General features: G+C 34.3%; 1 protein-coding gene across 1 annotated transcript in view; it reads left to right on the top strand.

The window, feature by feature from the left end:
* Nucleotides 1–25,938, top strand: part of CFAP47 (cilia and flagella associated protein 47) — a 502,957-nt gene that overhangs the window by 90,839 nt on the left and 386,180 nt on the right. Inside the window, exons 22-24 of the mRNA XM_052662737.1 lie at nucleotides 7,106–7,247; nucleotides 19,381–19,475; nucleotides 23,740–23,899. Of these exons, the coding sequence (XP_052518697.1) occupies nucleotides 7,106–7,247; nucleotides 19,381–19,475; nucleotides 23,740–23,899 (397 nt within the window). The remainder of the gene's footprint in view (nucleotides 1–7,105; nucleotides 7,248–19,380; nucleotides 19,476–23,739; nucleotides 23,900–25,938) is intronic.

The following is a 25,938-nucleotide window of genomic DNA, read 5'->3' as shown; positions in this document are numbered from 1 at the left end:
AAGTTGATCTCTGGTTCTTCTGCCTTTTCTAAAACCAGCTTGAACATCAGGAAGTTCACAGTTCACATATTGCTGAAGCCTGGCTTGGAGATTTTTGAGCATTACTTTACTAGCATGTGAGATGAGTGCAATTGTGTGGTAGTTTGAGCATTCTGTGGCATTGCCTTTCTTTGGGATTGGAATGAATACTGACCTTTTCCAGTCCTGTGGCCACTGCTGAGTTTTCCAAATTTGCTGGCATATTGAGTGCAGCACTTTCACAGCATCATCTTTCAGGATTTGAAACAGCTCAACTGAAATTCCATCACCTTCACTAGCTTTGTTCGTATTCCTTTACCTGTACCTTAAAAGGTTTGCTATTTTGTGTTTTCCATTCATCAGAGTTTGCATTTTCTCATATAATTTCTTCTTGGACCTGTGGTTATTTTGGATGCTATTAAATTTCTACATATTTGTGCATTCGCCAAACTTCATTGTGTTATGATTTTTAATATAATTCCATGTGATTAGAGAATAGCATTTGTATTATTTAATTAGATGTAAATTAACTGAAGCTTTATTTATTGTCTCATGACACTCTATATAGGTTATTTAGCTATGTTGAGGTAAATCCAAAAGAAATAACTCTAAGAGTTGAAAATGAATACATCTGTGTGTGTGTGTATGTGTCTGTGTGTTGTGAGTATACAATGGTGGAGAGAAGGGACTGCTGATTTTCAAAATAAGCTTCGTATGATTATTTTTGTTTTATTTTTGCAAGTATTTACCCTTATAATTTCAATAAAAACAAAAATTCAAAATTAAAAGAAAATAACCCTTTTGTGACAAGTTATTTTAAAGCATTCAATTATATCATTCTCTTACCCATTTCTTGTATCTGTATCTTTCATGTGTACCAATGTATGCAGACATACAGACACACGCACACACACACACACACACATTGTTCAGTAAAGCAAAGAAATGTAAGTTTGACAGTAATTTATAGGTTTTTAAGTATACTGAGATTGAGTTACATCTTTCTTAATAAGTCAGTGTTGTGATTTTATATTTTTATACAGTGAGTGTATGTACTATGCTTTTAATGACATCCTTCATCCACAAAAGCATGTAGCTTAAAGGTTACTAAAGATTAGAAAAAAATACATAATCCGATTTAAATCTGTTACATGACTTTTTGGGAAGATGCATATGCTTGTCAAGTGGCTCACTGGTAAAGAATCTGCTTGCCAATGCAGGAGACATGGGTTTGATCCTTGGGTCAACAAGATCCCCTAGAGAAGGAAATGGCAGCCCACTCCAGTATTCTTGCCTGGGAAATCCCATGAACAGAGGAGCCTGGTGGGCTACCATCCATGGGAGTCACAAAAGAGTCAGGCATGACTTAGTGACTAAACAGCAACAATAAAATATTCAATTTGTCATTTTTTTAGTCCAATTTACTATTTAACACTTTCAACAATTAAAAACTCAGAAATCCATTTCTTAATGTTTGGACCATGACTCTTCACAGATTCCTAAATTCAGTATGAAATTAAATTATACATATTTATAGTTTTCTGTAGTGCCACACATTGCTTACCATTTTTAATTATTCTGTGTTTACTAGGTAGTTTAAAGGAGATTTACCTAGTGTATCACAGTGTAATTCAGTCCAATAAGAAAAACATAAAAAATGCTGCAGAGACAGCACACCCTGTGAGATTTTGCTCACTAAATTTGTGCCAGTTAGGCAGATTGATTGTGTGGTTTCCCAGCATTTCAGATGTCCTTCACTATATTTATAGCTACTTCTAAGTTATCTGTCTTCATGTGTGTGTGTGTGTGTGTAGATATAAATAGCCAGTGGTGCTTTCTTGGTTGACGTATGCAGCAGGAAAATGTGAAATCAGCAGTAAAGGACTTGGTTTATTTCTAGTTGTAACCCTTCCTTTCCTACATTGCACCAGGTTTGGATACAGTCTAAACTGCTGATGGACAATTTCTATTTTATTTGGCATCCTTGACTGGACTTGTTTGTTTACACTAAGTCACTCAAGCCCTTCTTTTCCTTATGGGCCACTTATATGTCTTCTCGGCCAGTGTACAGAGTTGTGCTTCCTTACATGGTAGTCACTAGTCATATATATTTACATGAAAGCTGAAGTTAATTAAGATTAATTATTTTCTCAGTTAACATAGCCACATTTCAAGTTCTCAGTATCCATATGTGACTGCTGGATAGTACAGAACATTTCCATCATCACAGAAAGTTGTATTTGACTGTGCTAGTATAGATCTTTCCTTCTTTTTTATCTTTCCTGTTCCTGCTCTATATTTTTTTGCTTTATATTTTCCCTAAAGCTCTTGAAAATGAGCGAACATTGTTCACTATTTCCACCAAATTTTTTTTTTTTAATCCACCATCCTTTTTCTGCCTTTCAAGGATATGCAACCTTCAGGTAAATATTTCATAGTAGTTATTCTGGATTTACAGCCATTTTTACAGGAAGGTAAGAAAAATCCTTCAAGTATTAAAAGAGAAGACTTTTGAATGACACTTGCCCCTTTTCTATTCATAAACATTTTTTCTACCAGTATTGAATAGGGACTGAAATCTTTTCTATATCAGAATATCATTCTTCTCTTGGAGGTATGTGTCTGTTTGAATGACAGCTTCTAGGAAAGTATATAGAATGGCACATATCACAAAACTTTCAGTTTTCCCTCTTTAGTTTTAGTGTTAAAAAGTGTTATAGACTCATAGTTCTGTTGATGTGATAAAACTTACATGAGTGAAAAAAATCATGGACCTCTCAATTTTGTAATTACAGGGCTACTTGGGTAAAAACACATTTTGGGGGGTAAATTCTTTGTAAAGATTTGAGTAAAGAGAGGGCAAGACCAGTATGACTTCCCACCTACACACAGTTGACAAAGAAGGTGGGGATTGGTTCTTAGCTCTGTAAATTCATCACACAGTATGTTAGAAAACATGTTACAGGAAGGGAGAAAGGCCTCATGCTTAAAATAAAAGAGAAAGTTAAAGGATAAGATCAGTACATTGAATTATCTTGATAATCACTAACATCATCATCATCAGTGATAGTATCAAACATCTTAAATGAAGCCTACTGTCATGTTGTGTTAAACCTCTCCCATCAATGCAGTCTTCCACTCCTACCATCCCTGATTTGGGGACACAACACAGGTTCAATGACAGTTAAGACTCAATATCCAGCAACTGTTGGGATTTAATCCATCATGATCACTCTTTACCTTGATCATCCCCCCAAATGGAGCCCTCTGTGTATACCCTGCCATTCCTGCTAGCTCTGTGCTCCCTCCCACCTGTTTTTTCTCTCTTCCCCTCTGCCCTCTAGGGTATCTACATTTACATAAGTCCTTGATGTTTTGGGGAATTCCTTTCCCTTCACTATTTCTTCATGCTATGACCATGGCTATCTCTAGGGCTTTACTTCTTATATAGCCTTTTCTGTGGATCAGGGTGTGGCTCTAGAAGTGATGTGTTCTGGAAGCCTTGTTCCCTGGGTTGATTTTTCTAGATGGTCTTTGTTACAAATGGCTGCCTCTTTGAATTTTGCATTATGTGAGTTTACCACTCTCTGGACATTGCTGCCAGCTAGGTGCATTGTACATTCTGCTCCCTACTCTTCTCATTTTCTGAGTGATTTCAGTGTCCATATGGAGGTCCATCCAGAACCCTGTCTCTCAGTTCCTTGTCTTCATGTTTCCATTGATTTTCTTTATTCCCCTCAGCTCTTCTATTGATGGACCCATGTCCATCAATCATAATCAGATGAGGATGATGGTTTAGGAAACATACTTTTAGATATTACTTGACTTTAAAATGAGTTCATATTATGTTAATTAAAAAAAAAAGAATAAGATAGTACCTAGTGTTAGTTGCTCAGTTGTGTCTGACTCTTTGCTACCCCGTGGACTGTAGCCCACCAGACTCCTCTGTCCATGGAATTCTCCAGGCAAGAATAGTGGAGTGAGTTACCATTTCCTTCTCCATGATAGTACCTAAAAGTAATATAAATACTATTAAAATATGTGTAAGCAAAATATTGGTTTCTGTTAATACAATAAGCAAAAAATGAAGAAAAAAAAAAAAAAACAACCAGACGAGGTAAAATATAAATGAGACAAAATATAACTGGTTGTTGATAACTAATAATGAGAAATTCCAAGAGAAATAAGATCAAACGAAGTTTTAAGAGCTGAAATATGGTAGGGTAGTATTTATACATGATCTCTATCTTTATTCAGTTTAACATTTGACATCTGTGTGCTGGTATCGCTACAGATGAGTTGCTTGCTCAAAATAAATGAAACATCCATGAGAATAATATATTTTACAGTATTTTTATGCTTTTATAATTCTGTTATAAAAACAGATTATTTACAAAAGATTGTGTGATGTGAAATGGTCAGTGTCTTAGTCTGTTCAGACTGCTGTAACACAGTACCACAGACTGGGTGATTTATAAGTGACAAAAACTTATTTCTTACAGTTCGGGAGGCTGGATATATAAGATTATATGGCACCAGCCTATTAGGGTGAGGGCTCCCTTCTGAGTCGCAAACTTCTTGATGTGCCCTCACGAGATGGAAGAGGCTAGGAATCTCTCTGGGGTGTCTTTTATAAGGCACCAATTACAGTTACACAACTCTAATCCCCAGTCATGAGGCCTCATGGCTTAAGCACATCCCAAAGCCCTACCTCCTCATTTTATCATTTTTGGGGCTTAGGATTTCAACATATAAATTTGGGGGAAACATTTTCAGACCATAGCAGCCAGCTAGTGTTAAATAAAAACAAAATGAAAGCCCAAGAGTTTGCCTAGTTGGCTAATATGCATGGCAAGCTGTAAGTATACCCTTTTCATTATTAATATTTAGTTCTTATATTAAAAACTTATTTTTTTACTTCTCTAGGTTCTTGAGATTATCACATGATGAGTGGGGAATTCCTGAAAACCACTGATTGATTTGTCCTTCATATAGTTTTAAAAATAATAATTTATTGAGTGGCAATTTCTGTAACATAAAATCAACCATTTGGAATTAATGCAGTGCCTTCACAATGTGGTATAACCATGCCCTTTATCTCATTTCAAAGCATTTCCATCACTCCAAAGTAAAACCCTTTACCCATCTGTCTTCCCACCAGCCACTCACAGCCACCAATTTGCATCCAGTGTCTATGGATTTATCTCTTCTGGATATTTCATGGAAAATCACCTTTCCAAAATTTCCTAAATTTTTCTTGTGTTTATTTGTGGTCACTCTCTCCTTTACTTTCAGGTTAGAGCAAACACTGATCTCATTTTGTTTGTGTAATTTTGTCTTTCCACTCGTATGAATGAAATTATAAAGTATGTTGCCTTATCATTCTGGCTTCTCTCACTTAGAATAATACATTTGAAATCCATTCATATTTTTCTGTTTAACAGTAGTTCATTCCGGTTTATTGTTGAAATGTATTTTATTATATGTGTTTACCAAAATTTGTTACCTATTCAGTATTTGGAAGGGATTTGACTTGGTTTCAGGCTTTCACAATTATGAATAAGGCTACTGAAACATTTCCATGCAGTCTTTTGTTTGAAAAAAAAATTTTTTTTTTTTTGGTAAGCATCTAGGGTTGGGCATCTCTGAGTCTTATGTTAAGTATGTTTTTAATTTTCTAAGAATCTGGAAAATGTTCCCTAAATGACGAGAAAATTTTACATTCCTATCAGCAATTCATAAATGTATTAGGTGCTTGCATCTTTATCAGCACTTGGTAGTTATCATTTTTATTTAAGCATTTTGATAGGTGTGAAGTGTTAATCTTCTGTGATTTTAAATTGCATTTTTCTCATGTCTGATGATGTTAAACATCTTTTTATATGGTAACATGTCATATGTACATTTTCTTTCCTGAACTCTCTTTTCAAATCTTTTACATAGTTTTCCATTGGGTACTTGTTTTTTCTCTTAATCTTTGTGCGTTATTTATATATTTAGGATGCAAATTGATTTTTTTCAGATTTGACTGTTTTAGATTCCACGTGTAAGTGAGATCATATATTATTTGTGTTTCTGTGTATGGTTTGTTTCATTTAGTATAATGTCCTTCAGCCCCATCCATGTTGTTGCAAATGGCAAATGCAAAAGCCTGCTGCTTTTAAAGATGAGAAATATTCCATTGTATGTGTGTATCACCTTTATTTTTTATCCATTTATTTATCCATTCATCCTTTCATGAATATGTGGGCTATTTCCACGTCATGACTATTGTGAATAATGTTGCAGTGATGATAGGAGTGCAGGTAATACTCTGAGATCCTGATTCCAGTTCCTTTGGGTAAAACTCAAAAGTGATATTGCTGGATAATATGTTAGTTCTGGTAATAGTATTGTACTTTATACTTGAAATTTGCTTAGAGGGTGGATCCTAAGTGTTCTTTCTCTCTCTCTCATACATACATAGAAACACACACACATACACACACAGTAACTATGTGAGGTGAAGTGAAGTGAAGTCGCTCAATCGTGTCCGACTCTTTGCGACCCCATGGACTGTAGCCTACCAGGCTACTCTGTCCATGGGATATTCCAGGCAAGTGCGCTGGAGTGGATTGCCATTTCCTTCTCCAGGGGATCTTCCCAACCCAGGAATCGAACCCGGGTCTCCTGCATTGCAGGCAGACGCTTTACTGTCTGAGCCACGATGGATATATTAATAGCCTGCTTGTGTTATTTCATTGTGTATATCAAATTATCAAGTTGGAAACTTTAAATATGTACAATAAAAAATAGTATAAAATGAAGTAGGTGAAGGGAATAAAGAGATACACACCTCCAATTATAAATAAACCACAGGAATGTAATATTCTGCATAAGGAAAATGGTCAATGACATTGTAATAACTTTGTATGAGGACAGCTGATTACTAGACATATCATGGTGATCATCTCATAATATATACAAATATCAAATCACTATGTAATACACCTGAAACAACGTAATAATGTACCCTGTTTTTAAATTCTAAAATTTCACAATTTTTATACCAAAAATAGCCAGTTATAATGTATTTTTTGTCTAACAGGTGGCAGCGTACAACTTTAGCATTCAAGTTCGAGTTAATTTCTTTGCAGCTTCAGAACTTGACTCTCAATGTTGTTTGTCAGACTCTCATGTGATTCCAAATAGACCACCAGTTATTCGATCATGTCATATTCAAGCTACTGGTATGTAAAATGAAACATTCAACTGATGTGCGTATCAACTATTTATTCTTATATAGCTAGAAGTTTAAAAAATTATAGCATGACATTCATTTTTTAAAAATAGAAATGCTAGAAAGTAAATTTAGTATATGGTTCTTGTGTATGTTTGTGAGTCTATGAGACTGAATTTTGATAAATAGCATGGATATACTGTCACATGATTTACCTTTGCTTAAAAAATAGGATGTAATTAAAAACAGAGGTCAGGTTAGTACTTTTTGTGTGTGTGTGGGCAATTTAAATGATTATTTCAAAATAGAAATTGTTAAAATAAAATACATTTGTTATAAAATAAAATGATGAAAATTTTATTTAATGTTTTCCCCCCAAAGGGATGAGTTACTAAAGAACTAAGTACAAGTAAAGAAGGATAATTATTTTAAAATTTTGAATTATTTATTGAATATTTATTTATTCATTTTCTTCAAGTATTCAAGTATAAAACTGATGCCCTCTGCAGACTATACTTTTGACTGGCTTAGGCTTGCATTGTATTATGTGCTTAAGTATTTTTCTTGAAAATTTAAGTCTAGTTTATATTATACTGTATTTTGTTTTTATTGTTCTGACGTTAGTTGTCTTTAATAATAAAATAGTGATCAGTTAATATTTGTACTTGGCACCGAGTTAGAGAAGCCTCTTTAAAGTAGCATATACACTATAGGGATTTATTTCACTCCCATTTAAAATACAGAATTGGTAATTCTACAACTGGTAGAGAAATTCCATGAAATTAAAAATGTATTCCTTGTTTTAAGATATCTTTTTAGATTAGGAAAATTACTTTAATGAAAAAGAAAATATAATTCACTTATTTTATAAATAAAAATTAATGTATCATCATTAAGGAAAATTGGAAAATGTAGAAACACAGAAAACATCATCTGGATTGTGACTATTTATAATATACCATTATTAATAATTTGGTGTCTCACTCTTCCTTTGTTCCATATTTAGCTTTTATTAGTTATTTATAGCATAGTGGAGATCTTACTGCCTATGTTAAGTTAAAATCTGATCACCCAATAGAAACTTTACCATTGTCCTAAGTTCTTGTGGGTTTTTTCACTCTGGAAGTTAATGCTCTTGAGTTTTATAATGTTTTCCTAAATTGCTTCCTCAAAAAACACTTTGCCATTATTTTCCATATTTCTTTTTCTGACTCCTATTGGTTAGATTTTGTACCTCTTTGATTATATTGTATATTTTAATTATTTTATATATTCTCCCTTAGTGTCCTTTTCCTCATTTTTTATGTTATTTCCCAGAATTTTTTTCTGAACTATTTTATCTCTTAAAAAATTATCTTGGTGATTGTAAACTAACAAGATTTTCAAAGATTTTTTCTTATTGTTTCTTTACTTATGGAGTTTTTTAAAATGAAAGCAACACTTTTTGTCTGTAATTATATTATAAATATTTGAGCTTTTCTTCAGTTGAGTACATTGTCTCAATTTTTGCTGAGATATTTTTCCTTTATATCTGTCTCCCTCATGTTGAGGAGTTCTTTAAATGTCAGTTGAGTCTTGCCTGTTCTCTTGTTCCTTAGTGAGTCTCACAGTGTTGGCTTCAGCACCAATTATTATATCTTTTCATGACAAACTGGATGCCAGTGAATGTTTTAATTTAGGGGGGGAACCAAAATATTAGTATGTGAGACCTTAATCTTGAGGAACAGTTTCTCCAGAAAATGTTTCTCTAATAATCTGTATTGGGTAGAATGTAGCTTTGTATAAGCAAAATGTGTTGTTCAGTCACTCAATCATGTCCAACATTTTGCATCCCCATGGACTGCAGCATGCCAGGCTTCCCTGTCCTTCACCATCTCCTGGAGCTTGCTCAAACTCATGTTCGTTAAGTCGGTGATGCCATCCAACCATCTCGTTCCTCTATAGTCCCCTTCTCTTTCTGCCTTCAATCTTTCCCAGCATCAGGGCCTTTTCTAATGAGTTAGCTCTTTGCATCAGGTGGCCAAAGTATTGAAGTTTCCGCTTCAGCATCAGTCCTTCCAATGAATATTCAGGACTGATTTCCTTTAGGATGGACTGGCTTGATGTGCTTGCATTCCAAGGGACTCTCAAGAGCCTTCTCCTATACCACAGTTCAAAAGCATCAATTCTTTATCTAATTGATAAAATAAAGATAAAATTCTCTTATATCAATTTATCTACTTGATAAGTAAAATAGAGATCACTAAATGGTGCCATAATATGGCAAAAGAGTGATTTGTTTTAAAAGATACAACCAGTCTATTATTTTCACTGTTAATCGCCAATTGCCAATTTGAAAATAGGCAGAATATCTTAGCCATTTCTTGTATATGGGCCATAACATTGTCTTTTCCTAAGATTTCTCATGACAAGAGTTAGGGGTAACACAGTGATGGAAATTATCTGTGCCTTTCTCTTATTCTACATATCCTAACTTCCTGCCAAGGTATCTATTAATTCCACTGGTAAAATAAAATTGCTTGTAAGATATATGAGTTGTTGCATCAGAAATTGGTTTCTTTCCAGGGAATTATATTGCCATAAACATGTAAGATTCTTTAGTTTTCATTAAGGATTATAAACATCCTCAAGGTAAGTTTCAAAAAGTATAGATTTTTCAGCTCTGGTTTATGGTTCAGCATAGAAGAAGCTTAGAAGTCACCACTCCATCCTTACAGCAAGTTAAAAAGCTAAGCAAACTGGAAAATCAACAGATCTTCTTAGATCTATAAGAAAAGTGAGGTCACAGGGCAAACTCATGCCTCTGAAAATGGAGAGAGCCATGGGCAAATACAGAGAATCACAACTTATTGAATGGAACAGAAACTCCAACATAGAACTTCCTTTGGGAATCAATGCCTGGGTAAGGAAGCCTGTACTGTAACTGAGGAATTGCTGGAAGTTCAGCATGGACAAGTCTGAGAGCAACAGTCTCTATGGGGCCCCAGTCATACTCCATGGGGCCTCTTTCATACTTTTGTGAATTTTACCTCTAGGAGCTTGACTTGATTCTCTTAAGTGATTATGAGATAAAAATACCCTTATGTTTCTGGCAAGGATGAGGAAAAGGAATTTTGAAATATGCCAAAGCATTCTGTTCTACTTAATAAGGTCTGCCCTCTGGAGAAACTCATTGACCAGATCTTGCTGGGGTTTTATCAGAAACTCCCTGATCTCAGGGAAGGGAAATATCCAACTCCAGTCTCCTCTAACCTTTTCTGTGTAAGAAAAGAAATATTAATACTCAACTCAGCCCACTCTAACCATTTAGTCCTAAATTGGTAGTGGTGGTGTGCAGATTGAGAAAGACATGTAAAGTTCATATTCTAGAGACATGGACTCACCAAAAGACTGAGATCTGATCATAAGATTATAGAATGTTTCTGCCCCCCCACAACTTACCACTATATTACTAAAGGTCTGTTTACAGCAGTTCCTTTTACCCAGTTCATCATATCTAAGAATCAAGGAAAAATGTATAAGACATACTAAAAAGTGAAAAACACGGTTTTCAGAGACAGAACAAGAGTTGAAAACCAGATGCAGTTATGGCATAGATGTTGGAGTTATCATATTGAGAATGTAAAATAACTGATTAATATGCTTATAACTCTAATGGATCAAGTAGACACCATGCAGGAACAGATGGGCAATATAAGCAAAGAGATTAAAATTCTGAGAAAGATCCAAAAGGAATGCTGTGGAGCAAAAACAGTGGAACAAAAATGAAGAATCTCATGAGTAGGATTATTAGTGGACTGGATGTGGCTGGGGAAAGAATCTCTGAGCTTGAGGATATCTCAATAGATATCTCCTAAGGAAAGCAAATATTTTTTAAAAAAGACTGGAAAAAAAGAGAAAAAAGAACAGACTGAGTACTGTGGGACAACTACAAAATATTAATATGTGCATACTTGAAATACCAGAGGGAGAAGAAAAAGTAACAAGAAATATTTGAAACATAATGACTGAGAATTTCCTCCAAATTAATGTCAGACACCAAGCCATAATTCAGGAAGCTCAGAGAATACCACACAGGATGAGTGGCCAAAAAACAACACTTGGGAATATTATTTTCAAACTGCAAAAAAGTGAAAGATTGAAAAAATCCTCAGGATGTATGCACCCCAGTGTTCATTGCAGCACTGTTTACAATACCCAGGACATGGAAGCAACCTAAATATTCATCAACAGGGGAATGGATATAAAAAATGTGCTATGTATATATACACAATGGAATATTATTCAGGCATAAAAGGAGCAAAAGAATGCCATTTGTAGTGACGTGGATGGACCTAGAGATTTTCATAGGAGTGACGTGAGTCAGAAAGAGAAATACATACTGTATAATTTAATTTATATGTAGAATCTAGAAAAATGGTACACATGAACTTACTTGCAAAGCAGAAATGAATAGAGTCACAGATGTAGAAAACAAACTTACAATTACTAAGGTGGGCAAAGGGGCTAAGATGAATTGGGAGACTATAATTGGCATATGTAGACTAAAATAGACTAAAATGAGAACCTGCTGTGTAGCACAGGGAACTCTACTCAGTTCTCTATTGTAGCCTAGATGGGAAGGGAATCTAAAAAAAGAGTGTATATATGTATATATCTCATTCACTTTGCTGAATAACAGAAGCTAACACAATACTGTAAAGTAACTATACTCCATAGAAATTAATTTTATAAAAGTCTAAAGTAATTCAGAGGAAAAGACACCTTAATATACAAAGGAGAAAAGATAAAAGTAACATATGACTTCTCCTGAGAAACTATGCAAACAAAAAGAGAATGGAGGGAAATATATAAAGTGTTGAAAAACAGAAAAATACCAACCTAGAATTCTGTACCTTGAGAAATTATCATTCAAAAGTAAAGGAGAATTAAAGCCTTTTACAAAAAAAATAAAACTTGAGGGGATCTGTTGCCAAAAGACCAGTCTTGAAAGAAATTTTTTAAATTAATAAATTTATTTTAGTTAGAGGCTAATTACTTTACAATATTGTGGTTTTTGCCATACATTGACATGAATCAGCCACAGGTGTTAAAAAGTTCTTTAGTGAGAAGAAAAATGATATAGGTGAAAAACTTGGATCTATAAAGAAAAGAGCACTGGAAACAAAATTAAGGTAAAATAAGAGTTTTTATTTTTCATATTCTTAATCTAACATTTAAGTTTATTCAGTATAATAATAGCAGCAGTGTATTATTTCTATATATGCTTATGTATACTTATACATAAGTGAAATTAATGACAATAATGACATAAGCAGTGGTAGAGAGAGATTAGAATTATTTTGTTATTAAAAGGTCCTTGCAGATAAAGACAAATGCTCTGATATCACTTGCATATGGAATATAAAAATAAATAAATATATATATTAAAAAAAATAGAAACAGACTCACATATATAGAGAATGTACTAGTGATTACCAGTGGGGAGGGGTGAGGTAGAGGTATACGGGTGTCTCATGTATGTAAGTCTGGTTCACATTCAAAACTCAATTAACCAGTTTTCTTTTCAGTAAAAAAGGACAATTGATAGCTTCCTTATGTACTTGGCAAAGTGGAAAGCACCATGGAAAGCACTAGTGAAGTAGAAGGTATATTTTAAATTAGCAAACTGTAACTTAAATCAAGGAAATTATAAATATTATACATATAGCCCCCAAATATCAGTTTTCTCTATTAAGAATATTCCCTAGGAATTTATTCTAAGAAAGGAAACAAAGGAATATATAAAGATATTCATCAGAGCATTACCAATGATGGTGAAATACTGGGAGTAGCCTAAATGTCCAGCAATAGGGGATTGGCTAATCAGGTTATTCTTTGACTATGTTAAGGAATGTTATACCTCTATGAAAATTCATGGTATCTTGTTAAGTAAGAAAAAGTGCAGATTACAAAACCTATGGTTGTATGGCCGTACTTTTGGGTTATGTCAAAATATATATAATAAAAATTATATGTAGACAAAACATGAACAGTAATGGTTACTGAGTGGATATAGTATAGGTAATTTTGAGGGGTGATTTTTTATGTTCTTACAGTTTTCTTTATAAAGAACATACAACTAAATTATTAGAAAAAAAAAAAAAACTCACGGTAATCCATGATATTAGTGGATTTCCCCAGTTGCTCAGTGGTAAAGAACAATTCTATGAAGTAAAATCCCTATGAAGTCAAATCCCTTATGACTATACAGTGGAAGTGAGAAATAGATTTAAGGGACTACATCTGATAGACAGAGTGCCTGATTAAGTATGGATGGAGGTTCGTGACATTGTACCGGAGACAGGAATCAAGACCATCCCCAAGAAAAAGAAATGCAAAAAAGCAAAATGGCTGTCTGAGGAGGCCTTACAAATAGCTGAGAAAAGATGGGAAGCAAAAAGCAAAGGAGAAAAGGAAAGACATACCCATTTGAATGCAGAGTTCCAAAGAATAGCAAGGAGAGATAAGAAAGCCTTCCTCAGTGATCAATGCAAAGAAATAGAGGAAAACAATGGAATAGGAAAGACTAGAGATCTCTTCAAGAAAATTAGAGATACCAAGGGAACATTTCATGCAAAGATGGGCCGAATACAGGACAGAAGTGGTAGGGACATAACAGAAGCAGAAGATATTAAGAGGTGGCAAGAATACACAGAAGAACTGTACAAAAAAGATCTTCACAACCCAGATAATCACGATGGTGTGATCACTCAGTTAGAGCCAGACATCCTGGAATGTGAAGTCAAATGGGTCTTAGGAAGCATCACTATGCACAAAGCCAGTGGAACTGACGGAATTCCAGTTGAGCTGTTTCAAATCCTGAAAGATGATGCTGTGAAAGTACTGCACTCAATATGTCAGCAAATTTGGAAAACTCAGCAGTGGCCACAGGACCGGAAAAGGTCAGTTTTCATTCCAATCCCAAAGAAAGGCAGTGCCAAAGAATGCTCACACTACCGCACAATTGCACTCATCTCACATGCTAGTAAAATAATGCTTAAAATTCTGCAAGCCAGGCTTCAGCAGTACATGAACCGTGAACTTCCAGATGTTCAAGCTGGTTTTAGAAAAGGCAGAGGAACCAAAGATGAAATTGCCAACATCCTCTGGATCATGGAAAAAGGAAGAGAGTTCCAGAAAAACATCTATTTCTGCTTTATTGACTATGCCAAAGCCATTAACTGTGTGAATTACAATAAGCTGTGGAAAATTCTGAAAGAGATGGGAATACCAGACCACCTGACCTGTCTCTTGAGAAACCTATGTGCATGTCAGGAAACAACAGTTAGAACTGGACATGGAACAAGAAACTGGTTCCAAATAGGAAAAGGAGTACGTCAAGGCTGTATATTGTCACCCTGCTGATTTAACTTATATGCAGAGTACATCGTGAGAAACGCTGGGCTGGAAGAAGCACAAGCTGGAATCAAGGTTGCCAGAGAAATATCAATAACCTCAGATATGCAGATGACACCACTCTTATAGCAGAAAGTGAAGAAGAACTAAAGAGCCTCTTGATGAAAGTGAAAGAGGAGAGTGAAAAAGTTGGCTTAAAGCTCAACATACAGAAAACAAAGGTATGGCATCTGGTCCCATCACTTCATGGGAAATAGATGGGGAAACAATGGAGACAGTGGCTGACTTTATTTTTCTGGGCTCCAAAATCACTGCGGATGGTGACTGCAGTGAATTAATTAAAAGACACTTACTCCTTGGAAGGAAAGTTATGACCAACCTAGACAGCATACTGAAAAGGAGAGACATTACTTTGTCAACAAAGGTCTGTCTAGTCAAGGCTATGATTTTTCCAGTGGTCATGTATGGATGTGGGAGTTGGACTATAAAGAAAGCTGAGCGCTGAAGAATTGATGCTTTTGAACTGTGGTGTTGGAGAAGACTCTTGAGAGTCCCTTGGACTGCAAGGAGATCCAACCAGTCCATCCTAAGGGAAATCAGTCCTGAATATTCATTGGAAGGACTGATGCTGAAGCTGAAACTCCAATACTTTGGCCACCTGATGTGAAAAACTGACTGATTGGAAAAGACTCTGATGGTGGGAAAGATTGAGGGCAGGAGGAGAAGGGGAGGACAGAGGATGAGATGGTTGGATGGCATCACCGACTCAATGGACATGGGTTTGGGTGAACTCCGAGGTTTGGTGATGGACAGGGAGGCCTGGCGTGCTGCGGTTCATTGGGTCATAAAGAGTCGGACACTACTGAGCGACTTAAGTGAACAGCTTTCTTTATTAAAAAAGAAAATACAACTAAGTTATTAGAAAAGAACTCAATGTAATCCATGACATTAATGGGTTTCCCCAGTTGCTCAGTGGTAAAGAATCCACCTGCAATGCTGGAGACACAGGAGATGCAGCTTTGACCCCTGCGTCAGGAATATCCCCTAGAGGAGAGCATGGTAATCCACTTCAGTATTTTTGCCTGGATAATTCCATGGACAGAGGAACGTGGCGGACTACAGTCCATGGAGTCACAAAGAATCTAATATAACTGAAGTGACTAAGCATGCATGCATGTATCACATTAATAACCTAAATATAAAAATACCATATGTTCATATCAATAGATGTAGGAAAAAAAGCATTTTACAAAATCCATTACCCATTAAAAAAAAATAAAACAGTAAATGAGTGATGGAAGGGAAGTTTCTCTAGTTGATAAAAAATATCTGCATAAAAACCTCACAAATAAAATTCTTTTTTTTTTAATATTGAAGTATAGTTGATTAACAATGGTGTCTTAGTTGCATATGTACAGCAAAATGATTCAGTTATACATAAACATGTATCTGTTCTTTTTCAAAATCTTTTTCCAATTAGGTCGTTACAGAATATTGGGCAGAGTTGCCTATACAGTAGGTCCTTGTTGGTTATCCATTTTAAATGTAGCTTGAAGCTTTCTTGTTAAGGTCAGAAACCAGGCTAGGCTATCCCCTCTCACCCCTCTTTCTCAACATTGTATAAGAAGACCTAGGTAATGTAGTAAAACAGAAAAAGGAGTTGAAATGTATACAGATTGGGAAGGAAGAACTAAAACTGCCTTTTACTTCACAGATGACATGATTGTCTGTCGAAAATCTGAGTCAATTAAAAAAAAAACTCACGGAACTAGTTATCTATTATAGTAAGGTTTCAGGATACAGGTTACTAAACAAAAGTCAGTTGCTTTTCTGTATGCAAGCCCAGTCACTCAGTCATGCCCAACTCTTTGCAACCCCATGGACTGTAGCCCGCCAGAGTCCTCTCTTCATTTGATTGTTCAGGCAAGAATACTCGAGTGGGTTATCATTTCCTCCTCCAAGGGATCTTCCTGACCCAGGGATCAAACTGACGTCTCTTGGGTCTCCTGCATGGCAGGCAGATTCTTTACCACTGAGCCACCTGGGAATACAAGTAGTGAAAAATGAAATTTAAAGTTAAATACAAAATACCATTTATATTAGCACCCAACAAAAATGAAGTACTTAGGTATAAATCGAACAATATAGTTACAGATCTATATGAGAACTGCAAAACTCTGGTGAAATATATCAAAGAAGAATTAAATGGAGCAATGATTCTGTGTTAATGCATGGGAAGACTCAATATTGTCATGCTGGCTGTCCTTCACAACTTGATCTAGAGATTCAATGCATTCCCAGTCAAAATCTCAGCAAGTTATTTTGTGGATATTGACAGACATATTGATTCAAAGTTTATATGAAAAGAGAAAAGACCCACAATGACCAGTGTGGTATTGAAGGAACAGAACAAAGAAGACAGACACTGCCTGACTTCAAGACTTACTACAATGGTGCATAATCCAGAGAGTTTATTGACAAAGCTAGACAAATAGATCAATGGAATAGGAAAGAGAGCCCAGAAAGAGCCCCACATAAATATAGTAAGCTCATCTTTGACAAAGGAACAGAGGCAATACAACTCAGAATAGTGTTTTTTAAAAGAATGTAACTGAAAAACTAGACACCCACAAGTTTAAAAAAATGAATCTAGATACAGATTTTATATACTTCACAAAAATTAACTCAAAATGATTACAGACCTAAATGTAAAAGGCAAAAGTATAAAACTCATAGAAGATAATATAGGAAAACATCCCTAAAATTACCTTGGGTTTGGCAGTGACCTTTTAGTTACAAGAAAAAAAATATGATCTGTGAAAGAAAGAATTAATAAGCTAGACTTCATAATAATAAAAATTTCTGCTCTGCAAAATATGCTATCAAGATACCAAAATGAAAAGCCACTGACTGGAAGAAAATATTTGCAAAAGACATATCTAATAAAGAACTATTATCCAAAATAAAGAACTCTTTAAATTCAACAGTAAGGAAAACAAACCATTTGAAACCTGGGCCAATGATATGAGCATACAGCTTACCAATGGCAATACACCAAAGGTAGATAAGCATGTGAAAAAATGCTCCATGTCATATGTTATCAAGGAAATTAAAATTAAAACAACAGTAAGATAGCACTATGCATCTATTAGAATGGCCAAAATCCAGAGCATTGACAATGCTATATGCTGATGAGGATGTGGACAATAGGAACTGGTGTGAATGCAGTTGCTAGTGAGATTGCATTGCTGATGGAATTGAAAGATGGTACTACTACTTTGGAAAACAGTCAGTCATTTGGCGGTTTTTTCCCCAATGCTAAACATATTCCTACCATACAATGCGGCAGATTGCTGTCCTTTGTATTTACCCAAATGAGTTGAAAACTCATATTTACACAAAAATGTGCATATAAGTTTTTATGGCAACTTTATCATTTCCAAAACTTGGAAGCAACCAAGGTGTTCTTTAGTAGCTGAATGGGTAAACTGCAGTATTGAGTTGGCCAAAAAGTTGTTATAATTTTTGCAGACAGTGGAATATTATTTAGCACTAAAAAGAAATGAGCTATCAGGTCATGAAAAGACATGGATGAACCTTAAATGTATAGCAGTGAGTGAAATAAACTAATCTCACAAGACTATATGCTGTATCATTCCAACTATATGACATTTTGGAAAATGCAGTACCATGGAGGCAATAAAAAGATCAGTGGCTTCCAAGGTTTATGATTAGAAAGAGACAAATAGATAGACCACAGAGGATTTGGGGGGCAGTGAATCTCCTCTGTATGAAACAGTAATGCTGGATGTCATTATACATTTGTTCAAACCTATAGAATGTACAACACTATGAATGACCCCTAATGTAAACAGTGAACATTAGATTGTAATAATGTATCTGTGGTAGAGGATGTTGATAATGGAAGAGGCTGTGTGTGTGGCAGTGGGGAGGGGAATATAAGAGATATCTCTGTATTTTCTGCACAATTCTGTGAACTAAAATTACTCTAACAATCTATTTAAAAATAAAGATTTTCCAGCAGATAATAATTCCTTCTCTAATGTATTTTTATAGATAATTTTGTTCCTGATCTTCCATAGAATAACCAGTTTCTTCCTAGAGCTTTTTGTTTCATGTATGCTTCATGATATGCCATATATATATTTTCCCTTTATTACAATAATTTTTATTTCTATATTTCTTTTCACTTCTCTACTTCTGCATTAGTCAAAGTTTACTATGGAGATCATTTTAATTTTGTCTACTTTTTTTCCTGAGATCAATATTTAGTATATTTTATGTTCTTTTATTGTCTCAAGGGTACATTTTATATTTACTTATAATTAACTACCATTACAAAATTGGAACTTAGAGATATGATAATCCAAGTTATTCCTGAAATATTTTTAAAAATAATTTTGTTCCCTGGCTGGAAATATAGCAATAGGTAGAAAATTTAAGGTAAAGTAAGAATTATCTGTGAGCTTATGTCATTAATATTTTAATAGTATGTTTCCTGGTGACTCAGATGGTAAAGAATATGCCTGCCAATGCAGGAGGTGTGGGTTTGATCCCTGAGTTGGAAAGATCCCTTGGAGAAGGGAATGGCTACCTACCCCATTATTCTTCCTGGAGAATTCCATGGACAGAGGATCCTGGCAGGATCCAGTCCTTGAGGTCGCAAAGAGTCAGACAGACTGAGCAACTAACACTTTCACTTTACTTTTTCTTTCCTTTTGCAGTGTTGCAAGCACCACTGACATTATCCAGCACTCATTTTATCTTTGAAATCCCATTACACAGTCTGGATCCTAATAACAGGGTCACAAAAACTCAGGTATGTATAGAGAATTGATGCAGTTTACAATTTTTTTTTTTATGATTGTGGTTTTTACCTTATTAAGATGATTATTCTGAAGCCTGTGTTGTAAGAATATGTGTGTGTATATATATATGTAGAGAGAGAGAGCATATTTCTCATAAGTAATAATCAAAGTATATAAACACATATAAAGTCATTTAGATATTTATATTTTAATATAAAACTAAAATATAAAATAAATTGAATGGTTATCTGTTTTATACAAATAGAAGCTATGGTTAAAATTCACATGAAATATGTTTCATACAGGTGAGGAAATTAACTGAGAGGCAATAATATAAATTGAAAAAGTCCAGATATATGATATAGTCACTTCTATAATAATCTGCTCTGTTTTTCTTATTAGATATTTCTGCCTTTCTTCTAATTATGAATCCATCTGAAAAGATAAAGACATACAAAAGAAAGAAGCTCAGGCATACATTGTAGAAATTTGTATTTGTAGTGCTCCTTTTTTGTCTTCTACATCACTTTTCCTGCATTTGTGAATAGAATCCTTTATATTGTAAAAGACATTTTGCCGATGTGTAATGTAATTAAGATTAATGATCCTGAGCAAGAGGGATTATCTGAGATTATGCAGGTGGCCCCAGTTTTATCACATGAGAAGTTATAAACAGAGAACTTTTCTTGACTGTGGTCAGAAGTTGTGATGACAGAAGAGAGGTCAGAGAGATGTGATGTTGCTGGTGCAAGGAGGCCACCAGCCAAAGAATATATCAGAACTGAAAATGTCAGGAAGACAGATTCTTCTCTAGAGCCTCTGGAAAGTATCATAGTTCCTCTATGATTTTAGTCTTGTGGTTTTATTCTTCTTGATTTTAGTCCAGTGATATTTGCATTGACCTTCTAATCAATAAGACTCTAATGTGACACATTTGTGTTGTTTTAAACCACTGTGTGGTAATTTGTTGTGGAAGCAATAAAAAACCTAAAGTAAGCTATATTAGCATCACACAGAATTAGCTATAACTGCTTTAGAGAAACTTGAAATAAGAATTGGTTAAAATTGGTTGCTTCTGGGAAACAGGACTGTTGATGAGGAAGAGTTGAGTGGGCCAACTTTTTGATAAGTATATTTTCACTATTTGTATGAACTATGTACATGTATCATTATGATGAATTGATAAAGAAAAATAACACAATACTACATATACTTGGAGAAGGAAATGGCAACCTACTCCGGTGTTCTTGCCTGATATGTCCCATGGACAGAGGAGCCTGGGGGCCTGCAGTCCATGGGGTCATGAGAGTCGGACATGACTTAGCGACTAAACCACCACATGTACTAAATTAATTAACCAATGTTTCTCCCTTGATGAGTGCTATCCTATTATTAGGATAGGATATAGAAAGAAGTGGATTGTATTTTGGAGCTACCATTTCCTCAAATTCAGAATGAGAAAAATGAGGCATTCACATAACTAGTATGATACCATGCCCACCTTCTGTGTTAAGAAAAAAAAACAGATGTTTTCTTTACAAGGTGCAAAGGAACTTCCTTACAGAGTACACAAATATTACGACTAAATAGATGTCTCAGTACATACAGACATCTGGAAATAAAATTGACTCGTTTTTAAAATCCTGATTATTTTAAATCAATCATGCCTTGAAAGAAACAAAGTATGCTATTTTATTGTGGTGATGATTACATAGATCATTCTATACTCTTCAAATTTTGAAGAACAGGGTTTTTAAAAACCTGGTTGAAGGTTTTATTTTCATAATGATTAGCACTGGAAAGATGAGGCTGCATACAAGTCATGTAGATAGCTCCCAGATTCATAGGAACTTCACAAAGACAGTGTAGAGAGATTTGGCACACACTTTACACAACTTTCCCTAGTGTTAACACCTTATACAACCAGAAAACATTTTTTTAACACTAACAAATTAGCATTAGTAAAATATTATTAGCTAAACAACAGACTGTATTCAGATTTCACCAGTTATTCACTAAGGGTCTTTTACTGCCCAGGGTCCAATCCAGCATACCATATGGCATTTAGTCTCTTCTATTACATGATAGGTTCTCAAACTTGCTAATATTTTATGACTTTGTTAATTTTAAAGAATACTGTCTGGTGGTTTTTTTCAGAATGTTCTTTAATTTTGGTTTGTCTTATATTTTTCACCTGACTGGTCTCCATTCGTATTTTCTAGGGACTTTGGGGAAGAATGCCACATAGGTGAAATGTTCATTTTGTCACATCATGTGAAAGGAGTACATGTTATCAATAAACACACTGTGTTTCTCTACTGTAAAGCTGGAGAGCCTATTTTCCCCCTTTGCACTCCCTATACTGTGGAAGTGAGTCATCAATTTCAGCCCAAACTCAAGGGGTAGAGGTCAAGCTCCACCTTCTGGAGAGGACATTTATGTATATTATTTGGAATTTTTCTGTAAGAAAGGTTATTCCCTTCTTCCCTCCCTTTATCTGTTTATTTGTCAGTATGAACCCACATATATTTCTTCCCTACTGTCAGTTTTAATCCGATGTTCATTTTTGCGTATGCTGCTAACATTGTTCCAACTTTGGCTAATAGAACATCTTTTAGATTGACCCTTTGACCTTCTCTTGTCCTTATGATTTTTAAACATTTCTCTTACTTTCTATGACTACAAAATGGTCCAGGGTCACTTTTATTTTAGTTGTTCTAGCTCTTGAGTCAACATTTTCTCAAAGAAACCTCAGTTATCTTTTATGGGAGGATGGTATTTAGAAAACAAGGTCTATATACAAGGTGTGCTAGCTGTTTCTGTGGTGTCACATGTTCTAGGTTCTTTTGGCAGATAGTGCCAGGAAATATTTGTATGTGTAAAAGTCCATGAATACAAATATATTGGTAATTTTTCTATCTATCTACCTGCCTATCATCTATTTATATCTACTATTTCCTGTCTACCTGTCTATCTAAACATGAGTTTTAACTGATAGCTCTTACTCTAATCCTGCACCACAAGGTTCATTCCATCTTTCTCTCTTGTTCATTTTTAACCCTTCTCTTACAATGAGAAGTCTGACTCTCTTATTTATAATGTATTTACTTATTTTTTAACCCTGGTATACTTAGTAAAGAAGTTTCAGGATTTTTAACCTGTACTCTGTTAGAATTATTAACATATTTTCCAACTAGAGTACAGTGTTTATAAAGAGTATCCTTTTGTCTTTAGCTTTATATAGTTTCCAGTCAAAACACAGTTTTCCAGAATTACATAGGCTATTCTTTACCCAGTACCTTCAGTGAGGTTATTTCATTCTTTTGTGATATAATTTGTCACAGTCTTCAATCCATCCTGGGATCCCTGACATCTTGGTTGATTCCTTTTAATTTTCATATCTTTAAGTCCACTCCTTGCAGTATATAATTGTTTGGGTTTTTGGAAATTGTATAGAAGGGTTTACCACTTCAATGCCATATAGAAGAGTTTTATTACACTGAAAAATCTCTCTATAACCCCTTGGCAATTAACTACTTCTCCTTCCACCAACATTTGGCAGCAATTGATTTTATTTTCCATCCACAAAATTTTGCATTTCCAGACTGACAGGTAATTTAATTATATAATATGTAGAGATTTGGACTCAGCATCTTTCACTTAAAATTAAGTAAATATGTAATATTCACTTATATTTTTACTTGAATTAATATTTTACTTGTTTTATCACTGAATTTTATCCTATTTTATGGCTGTACTACAGTTTGTTTATGCATTCATTTGTTGATAGAAACCACGTTTGTTTTGACTTCCAGTGGTTGGTGATTATGAACAAAGCTATTGTAAACATTCACATACAGATTTTTGTATAAACATAAATTTTCAATTTACTTAGGAAAATAATTAAGACTAGATTTACTGGGTCATTTGGTAAATGTATGTTTAGCATTATAAGAAGCTGTCAAACTGTCTTCCAACATGACTGTACCGATTTGCACTCTACCATCATGAATGAAGGTTCTTGTTACTCTGCATCCTTTCTAGCTAGCATAGCTCCTTTGAGTACTTTCATAGTTGTTAACAGGCTATGAACATATTCATGTACCTCTTTATTTGCCTAACATTCACTTTTAAAACATTTTATCTGTGATTACCACTTTTAATTGCTTACTTTGTGCATAGGACCATCAAGATGCTATGGCAATACAAACTAAATTTTAGATTGCGTATTATAATCTTTATAAATTCCTTCTTTTATTTTTTATGTGTGAACAGAATCTGGTCTTACATAATACTTCAAGAAAAGATGTGGAGTGGAATTTGGATATTAGAAATACTGGCAAACTTTTCAAAGATGGTATATTCAAATTTAGCACACTCAGTGGAACTCTGCAACCAAATGAAGAATGTAATGTTGCTGTAAATTTCTGTCCAAGTAGGTACTTTTTTCCTGTATTTTTTGTTATTTCTATATCAGTTTATCATTCACATATTTTATTTTACTATGCATATGAAACTTTATATTATTATATGTACTTAAAATAGTTTTAAGAAATTTCTTACTAAAATTTTGTAGTAACTATCATTATAAATGTCTCCCTTTGATCCTTTCCTCCTGGTGTTCATGCTGTTATATACTTCCCTCCTACATCAAATAAAGTTAATATATGACTTGTGGGATATTATGGATGTGATGGTGTCTGACCTCTAAGGGTTTATCAGAAAAGGCATTGCAACCTCTGACTTACATGGATTGCTTGCTTTGGGGAAAGCTGGCCAGAATGTTTGTTTATCTACATTTCTACTTTCCCGGGTTTTTTAATTGCAAAAATATAACTGTACCTTTTCTTTCATTAAATATCTATTTGAAAAAATTTGGAAGCTTTACACATTTTAATTTTCTAATGAATTACAGATTATTTTTTCTAGTTTCTAGAAAAAGGCATATAATTGAATTTTTCCCTTCAAGAATAATATGCTTTTCCAGCAATCATGGTGTTTTTTTATATGCATCACTAAAGAAAGAACAAAAATATCTCCCCCACCCCGAATTATCTTGGTACTTTGTTGAAAATCAACTAACCATAAACATGATTCTTTATTTCTCTTAGTCTTAGAGAATGGCTTGTGAAGTATTTTATTCCCTTCATTTCTATTTTTATGAAGATTGATATTTATTATTCATGAAATGTTTGGTAAATTCCACCAATGAAGTTGTTTGGGCTTTGGCTGTTCCATGTGGGAAATGTTTTGATTCCTACTTTCATCCCTTTAAGTATATTCATATTTTATATTTCTTCTTTCATCAATTGAAGTAGTTTGTATCTTGCTAGAAATTTATCCATTTCTTCTAGGTTATCTGTATATAGTTGTACATTGTGTTCTCTTATAATTCATTTATTACATTTCTGTAAAGTTAGCATTTTCCCTTTTTTATTCATGATATTTGAATCTTTTCTTTCTTTTTTCTTGGTCATTCTTGCTAATGATTTTTAAAATTTGTTATTTTCAAAGACCAAATTTTGATTGCCTAATTTTTTTCCTTTGCTTAAATTCAATTAATTTCTCTTCTAACATTTACTATATTCTCTATTCTGCTTTGTTTGGCTGTAATTTTTTTTCTTATCTCTTAGGGTGCAAGGTGTTAGGTATTGATTTGAAACATCTTTTTATATATAGACATTTATAGCTATAAATTTCACTCTGAGCACTGATTTAGGTATATCACATAAATTTTGGCATGTTTTGTTTTCCTTTGAATCTCAAAGTATTTTTTTTTAATTTACCTTACCATTTCTTAACAATTAGGTTTTGTGGAGTGTGGTGTTTAATTTTCATGTATTTGAGAATTTCCCATATTTCACTTTACTATTGAGTTGTATTTTTATTACATTGTTGTTGCAGAACATACTTTATATGGTTTTAGTCTTTTTTTAATGGAGTTAAAGTTGCTCAGTCATGTCTGAGTCTTTGTGACTCCATGGACTATACAGTCCATGGAATTCTCCAGGGCAGAATACTGGAGTGGGTAGTTGTTCCCTTCTCCACAGGATCTTCCTGACCCAGGAATCAAACAGGGGTCTCCTGCATTGCAGGTGGATTCTTTACCAGATCACCTTATACCCTAAAATATGATCTACCCAAGAGAATGTTCCACATACACTTGAGAAGTTAATGTATTTTGCTTTTGTTACGGGAAATGTTCCATAGATGTGTGTTAGGTCTACTTCATTTATAATGTTGTTTAAGTTTTTTTATTTCTTTAGTGATCTACCTACTTGACTTTCCCACAATTGAGAGTGGTGTGTTGAAGTTTTATAGGGTTGTTATTTAATTATTTATTTCTCCTTTCAATTCTATCAGATTTTTCTCAAGTACTTTGTGGCTCTGTTAAGTATGTATATGTTTATAATTGTTTTGTATTCTTGATGGGCTTCCCTGATAGCTCAGTTGATAAATAATCCGCCTGCAATG

Source organism: Budorcas taxicolor, chromosome X (genome assembly GCF_023091745.1).
Source record: "Budorcas taxicolor isolate Tak-1 chromosome X, Takin1.1, whole genome shotgun sequence".
Taxonomy (NCBI): domain Eukaryota; kingdom Metazoa; phylum Chordata; class Mammalia; order Artiodactyla; family Bovidae; genus Budorcas; species Budorcas taxicolor.
Note: the sequence above shows the minus strand (reverse complement) of the source record. Positions and strands in the feature narration are given on the sequence as shown.